The sequence below is a fragment of the Fukomys damarensis genome, unplaced genomic scaffold, assembly GCF_012274545.1.
Source record: "Fukomys damarensis isolate Sample0158 unplaced genomic scaffold, DMR_v1.0_HiC HiC_scaffold_19, whole genome shotgun sequence".
In the NCBI taxonomy this organism is placed as follows: domain Eukaryota; kingdom Metazoa; phylum Chordata; class Mammalia; order Rodentia; family Bathyergidae; genus Fukomys; species Fukomys damarensis.
The window spans coordinates 59,965,514-59,975,496 of NW_022900931.1; the positions used below are offsets into that span (position 1 = coordinate 59,965,514).

At 39.5% G+C, this 9,983-nt stretch overlaps 1 protein-coding gene across 1 annotated transcript; it reads right to left on the reverse strand.

The window, feature by feature from the left end:
• LOC104855570 (cytochrome P450 2G1) lies at nucleotides 1–8,828 on the reverse strand. The gene is made up of 9 exons (XM_010614441.1): nucleotides 8,649–8,828; nucleotides 7,909–8,071; nucleotides 6,347–6,496; nucleotides 4,905–5,065; nucleotides 4,480–4,656; nucleotides 3,013–3,154; nucleotides 1,722–1,909; nucleotides 1,475–1,616; nucleotides 1–252 (listed from the first exon to the last, which is right to left on the reverse strand). Exons 1-9 carry the CDS (start codon nucleotides 8,826–8,828, stop codon nucleotides 71–73), a joined length of 1,485 nt encoding a protein of 494 aa, XP_010612743.1. The 3' UTR covers nucleotides 1–70.
• Nucleotides 8,829–9,983: the final 1,155 nt, after the last annotated feature.

Genomic DNA, 9,983 nt, shown 5'->3' on the forward strand with positions numbered 1-9,983 from the left:
TTAGGAGGAGGTGAGGTGGGGGAGAACAGCTTAGTTTTGTAGTGGGACTTTGACCAATAATGAGGAGTACTCAGCGGGCCTTCAAGCAGAGCTTATAAATTGGAGGGATGTTGCCAAAGCCAGAGATCCGAGGAGTGACATCAATGTCAGCAGGTGGCACCAGAGAATGTAAGGAGAAGTTCTGAAGGATGGAGGTGAAGTAGAGGAAGAGTTCCATACGGGCCATGCTTTCCCCCAGACAGACACGCTTTCCTGAGGACACAGAAAAGATTGGAAGGGAGGGTCACACCTGCAAGATGATAAAGATGTGGGGACTTACTGGCATGCCCACCCCACTGAGCCTCAGTTGCTTGATCACGATCTCAGGTCGTGACCCTATCTACTTATAGGGTCATTATCAAGACTCAGTGGGTTCCTACAGTTAGTGCCCATCTAGGGTCTGCGACTAGAAGGTCTCAACACATGGTAGCTATTGGTTTGATGGCTCAGATTCCACTGAGTCCAAGATAAAAATGGTTCTAATGGCTCTGTGAATTTCAAAGCTGTGTTCATTTCAATTCCTCAAAGGTTTTTCAAAAGCCTATTATCTGCCAGACACTAACGAGAGAGAAAACTGAAAGCTTCTGTTTAAATAGTGCTTATTGTTTGTTAAAAACCTTTTCAAAGGTATAAGGAGATTACTCTCCATTTAACAGATGGGAGCTGAAATAATTCACTCTGATTCCAGGTTCCACATGGCTTCTACTTAAAATCCCATTACTCTAAGACAGTGATGCCGAGCCTCTTAGAGACCAGGGCCTAGACAGCTACCCCAAAACCACTTATTTATGGCACATTGCCACAATTGCAATTAAACCTGAATACAGAGGTTTTAGTTGAGAAAAAACAACTCACACATTAACATCTTTTGTCTTAAAAGAAAAGCAAATAAGACATATGTTATAGGTTCTCTACCACTGCTCAAAGACCATGGGTTCTGAAACTACTGGGGTAAATGTGTATTGCTACTTACAGGGCATTCCCAAACTAGAAATGTTTCTAAATGTTTGCAAAAGAATGTTTAAATGATATTTTTTAATATGTGAAATGCAATAAAATTTAAATTTCAGCTTTGATAAATAAATTTCAGTGGCTCATATACAAGATAATTCATGTAATTGTTGTCAGTGTCTGCTTTCACAGTGCAGTGGTAGAGACAAGTAGTTCAGACGAGGATGGTGTAGCTAGCAAAACCTAAAATATTTTGTATCTTTTTCTAACAGAAAAAGATTGCTGATCCTTTGTTTTATGCTGTTAGTGCTCTGACCATTTTTTCTAATTATTAAAGTCAATGATACTAATATGTTCTGATACTGGTATTCTAGGATTTTGTGATTCTATGACATTGCCTTCAACTTCTCCATTCTGATTTGGACTTCAAGAGATACTTGTAGCACTTACCTGGGGGGTGGGATAACTGGAACACGATACTTACCAGAGGAAAAGGCAACAAAAGCTTCGTTCTTCTTGAAGCGTCCTTGCTCATCCAGGAAATGTTGGGGATAGAAGGCATCTGGGTAGCGGAAGTATTTTGGGTCACGGAGGACTGAACCAAGCAAGGGATACACATCTGTGCCCTGAGGTGATGATGGGAGTAATTATTAGGAGAAATCGATGTTGGACAAAAAGGGGGAAAACCAGGAGAGAAAGGTGAAGGAGAGACCGCAAGTATGCAAACCCACCTTGGGGAGACAGTACCCTCGGAACTGAGTGTCCCGGATGACGATATGGGGGACACCCATGGGCACAATGTCAGTCAATCTCTGTATCTCATGGATAACAGCATCTGTGTAGGGCATCTTAGATCGGTCATCCACACTTGGGATCCGGTGTGGTCCAATCACCTGGTTAATCTCTTCATAGATCTTAGCTAGATCAGAAAACACAGCAGAAAAGATGGAGAGACTATCCCTATCTCCAGTAGAAGAGATCTCTGAGAATGGAGGCTGGATGTGTTTTTATTGCTTCTCTATAAAACGATACATCTGTGGTGTTTAATAAATACTCAGCAGACAGTGGGAGGCATACAACCTGGAACCTTGAATATCAGGCAGGACATCTGGTCTTTACTCGAAAACAACAAAGACCCATGCAAGGCTTGTTTGAACTTCATTAGTAAAGAGAGTTGCCAATTTTCTTTAATCAAGAAATTAGCTCCTCATTGGAATTACTCAGACAAACTAGACTAAAATTTCCTAAAGATGGACTCTATTTGCTTTTGGTGATGCATTTAAACACATAGCCATCAAAGACAACCACCTCCTAAATTCTTAAACCTGTGAACGTTATGTATGTAGGACAACAGAAGGACTTTAAAGCAGTTAACATTAAGAATTTTATGGAGAGATTTTCTGGAATTATCTATATTGACCCTAATAAAGTCATTTGTGTCTGTATAAAACAGAAGCAGGATTACAGTTAGGAGATGTGACAAGAAAGCAAACAGAAATGCTTTAAGCAGAGGAAAGATGCTACACTACTGGTTTTGAAGATACAGAAAAGAGTCACATGGCCAAGCATGGTGTTGCACTCCTGTAATCCCAGCATATGAGAGGCTGAAGCAGGAGGACTGTCAAGAGCTCAAGGCTAGCCTGAACTGCATGGCAAGACTCAATAAACAGTCATGTACTCCAAAGTACAAGGAATGCAACTCCCCAAAATTGGAAAAGGCTAGGAATTGGATTCAACCTCAGTTTCAGTTTAATGCAAGCCTTTTGAACTTCTGGCTCCAGTATAGTAAGATAATAAACATATGTTGTTTAAAATACTAAGTTTCAGAAGCCAGAGGAAACAAATACAGTCACCAGGTTAGATTAAATTAGTGGCCTCTCATGCCAGACATTTCAAGATTACATATCCTAAAATCCTGAAGGGTGAAGAATCAAAGCTGAGGGTTCTAAATTTTCAAGATGATGTCTTCCTGCCTGTTACGAGTAAGAGGTACTATATTAGTAGTTCATGGTGAACACTGACTTTCCACCTCAGGATACTTCATTAGCAGCAGGAATCCATAACGTAGTGTAGAGCTCACGGTTTCTGTGCCAGCAAAGAAGAGGTTGAGAGTGGTGAGGACCAAGTTCTTGATGTTGAATTCTGTGTGGGGATTATTTTTTTCCTGAAAGTAAGGGAGGTAGTAAACAGAATTACCCTCTTGTTCTCTGTTTTCTTATGTTCTCTCTGTACAAAGGGTAGGCATTTGTGAAAATACAATTGATGAGTCAACCAAGTCTAGGAGAGGTAACAATATGAGCAAAATTCCTGAGGCAGGCATTTCCCTTGTGTGTTAGAGGGACAGCAAGGCAGAGGTCACTGTAGTTGGCATGGATGAACACAGAGTAGAACGAGAGTAGAAGAATATGGAGTCACATGTAAGATATTAAATTTGGGTGTAATTTTAAATTACCAAGTGCTAAATTTCTCTAATAAAAAACATAAATTTCTAAATCTCCAAAATTCTGAGAATAATTGATATATTAAATCTTCTAAATATATTAAACCTCTAAATTTCTAAGGCCTTAAATGTTTAATATTAAAGTTTAAATTGGAGTTTTAAAACTAAGTTAAGTTTCTTTTCTTTATTTTTTTTGGTAGCAGCAGTCGCACTCAGGACCTTGCACTTGTGAGGCAGGTGCAGCGCCACTGAGCTACTTCTTCCACCCCCTAAGTTAAGTTTCTTAAAGGACTTGTTCTATCTTTCTGCAAATGTGAGCCTCTGGCATAAATGATTAAGAAGCTGTAACATTTAACATTTTCATGTTGCTAAAATTTCTAGATTCAGTCTATTGTAGATATAGAAAATATGAGATATACACACACAATGAAGTGTTATTCAGCCATAGTAAAGAAGGAAATCCTGTCACTTGCAGCAAAATGGATGAGCATGGGCTGAGGATTTAGCTCAGTAGTTCTGCCGCCTGCATCACAAGTGCAAGGATCCAAGTTCAACCCCCAGTACCCCCCACAAAAAAAAAGAAAAAAGAAAAAAGGATGAGCACATTGTGCTAAATAAAATAAACAGACACAGAAGGAAAATTACTGCAGTTCAATTTTATATGGAGAAGCTAAAAAAAAAGTCTTCCTGAAAATAGAAGAGTGATTACTAGAGAATCGGAAAGTTTAGTAGAGAGGGGGACATTGGACTTGTCCTGGGCATACTGTACGCATTTATAAAAACATAACACTAATCATCACCTATTAATATGCACAATTGATACATGTTAATAGAATAAATAAGTTTGATTTCATTGATTTTTAAAAGTTTATTTTATGTGCATTGAGAGTTTATAGTATCACAGTTTCTATATTTCATCTATAGATATAAGTAAACCATGTGAAATAATACTTGCTCTTTTTCCCCCAACATTTGTAAATAGATGGAGATCTGCAGACACTAGAGTTTGAAGAGTTGAGAGAAAAGATTGGGAGTAGGGGATCAGGTACCTGGTGCATCTTGATGAGGAAGCAGTCAATGAAGTCCCGAGGGTTTTGGGGATCCAGAGATGCTTCATTAATCTTGACCCTGGATGCAATGAAGTCCTTCAGTTTCTCTATCAAGTAGTAGATGCGATTGTGCCTTCCTGGGAAATATTGCATGACTACCGAGTACATGTCATATAGCTGTGTGCAATAGGCAAAGAAAATTTATCAGTCACTGGCACCAGGAACCAAGTGAGCTGTCTGTGATCAGAGACCTGGGCTCCAAATCCGGTGCTGGTTCTGTGAATTGGGTATGGACCTATGATTCTTGGAATCTCAGACATATAGATAGTTGCCTCCCAGGATTACGGAGAGGATTAAGGGATATATAGGCAAGTGTTTAGTTGATGGAGAATCAAGGTATGGGTAGAGAAGACACGAGTAGTCACCTGTGCCCAAGGGATGCTCATCTCAATGAAACTCTCATTGATCAACTGCAGCAGGTTCAGGAACTGCTTGTCTTCATAGTCAAATCGGCTTCCGAAGACAACAGAACTGATGACGTTGGAGACAGTGCGGCTCAGGAAGAAGGTAGGTTCAATTGGGGCACCTGTGTGATGGAAATGGTCTAAACTGAAGGCCACAGTTAGCAATATAGGGTGTGGAATCCCTCAGTAGAGAGTTTGATTCCTAGATCTACTGGGTAAATGCCTATATAAATTACTTCATTTTTGCATTTGAGTCTTGATTTCCCAATCCGCAAAATGGTTAAGAAATCCCATGGCTGGGGATTTAGCTCAGTGGCACAGCACCTGCCTAGCAAGTACAAGGTCATGGGTTCGATCCCCAGTACTGAAAAACAAACAAACAAAGCCCCAAACAGAAGAAGCCCTAACATTAGTTCATGAAAATTTAGTATTATCCATGTAAAATTCTTAGCGCAGTGCCTAACATGTAATAAACACTCAAGAAATATTGGTGGAGCTTAATCATTACTTCTGTCATTGTTACTTAAATGTGTTTGTGCTAGAGTTGCAGATTTGGGAGAAAATGTGATAGTAAGGAACATAATAAAAAAAGAAGAGAGGGATACCTAGATTCTGTTTAGCTCTACCAATATTTCCATTTAGGCTATTGAGAAAATTCTTCCCCAGGCCTGAGCTGTGCCATCTGTCAAACGAGGTCAGGAAAGTGGATTTAGGAACAGTTTCTCCAGAACAATGCATATACACACAAGTATATAATTTTATAGTTAATTCTGGGTGTGTGTAGCCCATCCATAGAAGCCAGAAGAAGAACCTCTAATTTAGATAAATGTATCTCTATTTCTATACTTCTGTTATTTGTTTCTGTATTTCCTTGACCCTGTTTCTTTTCTCTTTAAACCCCATTAATTTCAGACCTTAGGTTTAGGGGGAAACTGGTCTCTTTTAAGCATGTAAGAAAATGGGTAAATAGTTTCAGAGTTGCAAGATGAAAGTTTTAAAGAGTTGTTCTACAATAAGGTAAATATACTTAATGGCGTTTAACTGTTCATTTAAAAATAATGAAGCTGGTACATTCTATTATTTTATATAACACAACAAAAATATGTAAACAATGAAATTTGATCCTGTCTCCAGAAGAAGGTACAAACTCATATACCATCAAAATCCACGTGAAATTTCACGGGTTCACAGATTCCGTTGATTGAAGTTTCTAACCAAGTGGTCTGTAAGACCCTTCCATGTTCATTTTCAACATAGAACCTTGCTGGAATTCTCAGCAAATCCTTGCAATCTTTCATCCTCTCCCTCTCAGAGCTTTCTTCTATGAAGGCACTTCATCTCATGACTTAGCTCTCCATAACCACTCAGGCACCTACTCTCCCTCCCCCATGTGGCCCTCATACCTTTGGTCTTCCGAAATTCCTTCAGTAGGTAGCCAGCCTCCTCCTGGATTCGCTCCTCAATGCTTCTCTTTCCCATCCCAAAGTCCCGAAGGATACTCAGGGAAAAACGTCGAAGAATCCTCCATCGGTCTCCATTGGCCAGAGCTACACCTGCCAGGATTTCATTGTTAGGATCCTGCCTTCCTTCCCCTTTCTGTGGTAGACTCTGTGCTATACAAGGACAGACTATAAAGATTATTTTACTATAAAGAAAGCACCTCTGAACCATTCAGAATGGGGACAATAAGATTCTCTCCCTTTAGGACCCTTAAAAGCTGTCCAGACTGAAGTGGTAGAATCAGGCTAAGAATGACCTGGGAGAAAGGAGGGGTTTTTTTTGCACCGGAGATCAAACTTGGGACCTTGTGCTTATGAAGCAGGCAGCAGAACCACAGAGCTAAATTACCTGCCCAACAAGAGAGTTTTTTATAGTACAGAAAGCTGGGATGACTAACTTCATAAATGCATAATAGAGGAAGGAGGTATGGATAGAATGCCATAAGCGGTCCCTGGGATGGGGACATTCATTCTATTTTCTGTATACCACTTGGATTTTCTAGAAGTGCAAATATGTGTGCATAGAAACTCACATTTGTACATCAATATATCTACACAGAAGAGTTATCATGCAGTAAGACACACTTAGAAATGACTTGGTGAAGTCATTCGTGGCTTAGTGAAGAATTTGGAAACAATGAAATAATTTTAGAAGGTTGGTGAATGAAAAGAAGTTTGTGACTGGATGGTGGAAGAGTTTGCGGTTGGATGGATGGATGGGTGAAAGATTTAACGAATGAGTGAGTTTAATGGATGAATGGTTTCACATGGATGGATAACATAAGGATGGATGGGTTGACGGAAAGATTCAATAGATGTACAAATGATGGAGGGGTTAATAAATGGATGGGTAGAGTGATGGATAGATGGATAAATGAAAAAATAATTGACAGATGTACACATAATTTAGATGGAAATACATGTGTATACAGAGTGATGAATGGTTTTGGTGGGTTCATGCAGCCATGGGTAGAAGGAAGATATAGGAATAGAGAGATGGCTTGATGAAAGGATTGAAAAAAAAATGAGATGAGCTTGCTTCCCTTTGAAGGATGTGGGGAATTAGCAGTAGAGGTTAGCAGTAGAGTTAACAGAGAATCTTCCTAAATGGAGACAGAGACCTATGTGTTGGATATGTTGGTAGGAAGTAAGATTGGCTGTGGATGCTTCAGTAGGTACACAGAGGACTATCACACTAATAAATTAATGCATTTAAGGAATAATAAAAGAAAGAGCAGAAAAAAGACAGCAAGCCCTTCAGAGTCTGACATCTCAAATTCAAAACAAAGTGGTTCTACCACTGCATAATATCACCTAAACTTTCTACTGTCAGTCTTCTCATTTTCAAAATTAGTATAAGATTTAAAAAGTTTTTCAAGTCAATACAATGATTCTTATAGAGTGTCTTTCAAAGAACTTGAAACATAGCGGAGTGCCTTCTAATCACTTTTGCTGTTGTTACTTACCATAACCTTGGAAGTTTCGCTCTATTGAAGCTATTTCTCCACGTCCACTGAAATCATCTGCTTGGTCTACCAGGGCCTCCTTCACTGCCTCATGTCCACATAAAACAACTACTGGCCGGGGACCCATGTACACTGTGAACACTGGGCCATATTTCTCATGGAGCTGGGAGTGAAGGAAAACACCAGAGGAGGGAGTACATTGGAGCAAGACATATAAATCAGTCAAGAACCTAAGAATGTGGAGGTTTTAGGGGTACAAATGCGAGAAAAATATATAAAGGTAAATTCTCTGCTTGGAAAGACTATTGGGGGAAATACATGAAAATCTTGACTTCTGTGGTCCTGAACAAGAACCACCTCTACACCTTCAAGTCTTAGTTTCCTTATCTATAAAATGATGGACCTGGATTAGATTAAATCTAAGATCCACCCTACTCACCCTCACTAAACTGCTAAATTTCTAGAATCTTAAGATTTCGTGATATTGTCTCTCAAAGTTATAAGATAATCTGTGCACAAGTCCTTGTGCTTAAAGATATGAGCCCAAACTCCTAGGATGGTGACAGTTTTATTCCAATGGTCTAAGAGTTTATGTTACCAAGATTTTAAGAACTGAAGTTTTGAAATTCTAAGATTACAAACTGTTTCTCTGGCTGTGCTTTAGAAATCAAAATGTGCTATGTGCATTGGCTATAGGATTAGTTGCTTCCAGGCCGAAGAGAAGAGGTAGACAGACTCACCTTCATTAGAGACTGAAAAGTTCCTTCAGTTCGGACTTGCAGCAGGTTTCCTAGGAAGGGAATTGGTGTAGGACCTGGGGGAAGCTTTCCTCCCCTGTCAATTCTTTTCCAGGCAATGAGGATGATCAGACAAGACAAGCAGAGTGCCAGAAAAATGGTGAAGGCCCCTCCCAGCTCCATGGTTCCAAGTTGAGGGACTGTGTCCTGGGCTCTAGATCCTGCCTAAATAGTTCTGGAGGACCAGCTGACACTGAAATCTGAATACCCTGGGATTCTAGTTTTCTAAGTGTGGTTACCATTAAGAAACAGAATGCTTTATCTGGCAGTGCTTATATAATCTGTAATCTCCACGTGAGTGTTAAATTCACCCAGGGAAAATCTACACGAGCCATTGCCTTTTCTTTAGATTTTAAGTTTCCTAATTCTCCTTCAGTTCGGTTCCTGGTTCTACATTTTTTGTGTGTGTGAGGCATAGGAAGCAGCTGAGTATCTTCTTTGGTTATTGAATGTAGGATTTAAACAATCTAGGTTCAAATTTCAACTCCATTTTTCTTCTTTGGACAAGTCATCTAATCTGTGGACCCCCTTTTTCCATCTTTCAAGCAGGGTAACCATGCTGTTTTAGAAAGTCTTGATTTAACTGCCGAGGTGACTCCTTTGTTTATCCTCTAGTTAGAGATGAACCTACCTAGTACTTTAATAAAGATGAAATTTTAGAATAGCAAGAGAAATAATAAATTGAAAAGGTTTGTACAACAATCTGTATTCTATTTGGGATAATATTAAGCAACACTAATCAATGATTACTTGTGTTGGTTTGTCAAAACTTAGCTTGTGTATATGTGTGTATGTGTGCACGTGGGTGTCCAAGATGGAGAGACCACCACTGAGCCTCAGGCTCCAGAGGAAAACATCACTTCTAGAGACATTGCTTAGTGAGTGTTCTCTTTAATGATCTAAGTAAGTGATTCTCAACACTTTTTATACCAAATAACTCCAAATTTTCCCTACTCTCCTGATATAAATTCTTGGGTATTATTTCCTACCTATGTATATTAGTAAACAAAAACCGATGACCTTCCCACACATCTGGATTCTTAGACTTGAAAATTGAACTCCTTAGGTAACCTGCAGGTTTTGATAATCGGTGTCATGTGTCCAGGAAGAGTGGTGGGAATTCTGGGAAGACTAAATAGTTCATACACTTTCTTCTGGACCTTAGATCAGCTGCCTGTGTATCGTTCACAGGGTAGAGACTCAGCAATATGCTACCTCCTTTCACTTTCTGCCTTTGCTGCTCTCCCTCTTATTCTGATCCCCCTACTTTACAAGCAC

Bases quoted from the DNA above. Each gene is read 5' to 3' on its own strand.
- LOC104855570 (XM_010614441.1), bottom strand. From the start codon at position 8,828: ATGGAGCTGGGAGGGGCCTTCACCATTTTTCTGGCACTCTGCTTGTCT. The intron at 5,066-6,346 runs GTATGAGGGCCA...TCCATCACACAG, and splicing joins GGAATTTCGGAAGACCAAAG to GTGCCCCAATTGAACCTACC. The intron at 253-1,474 runs GTAAGTATCGTG...CTGTGTCCTCAG, and splicing joins TTTTGTTGCCTTTTCCTCTG to GAAAGCGTGTCTGTCTGGGG.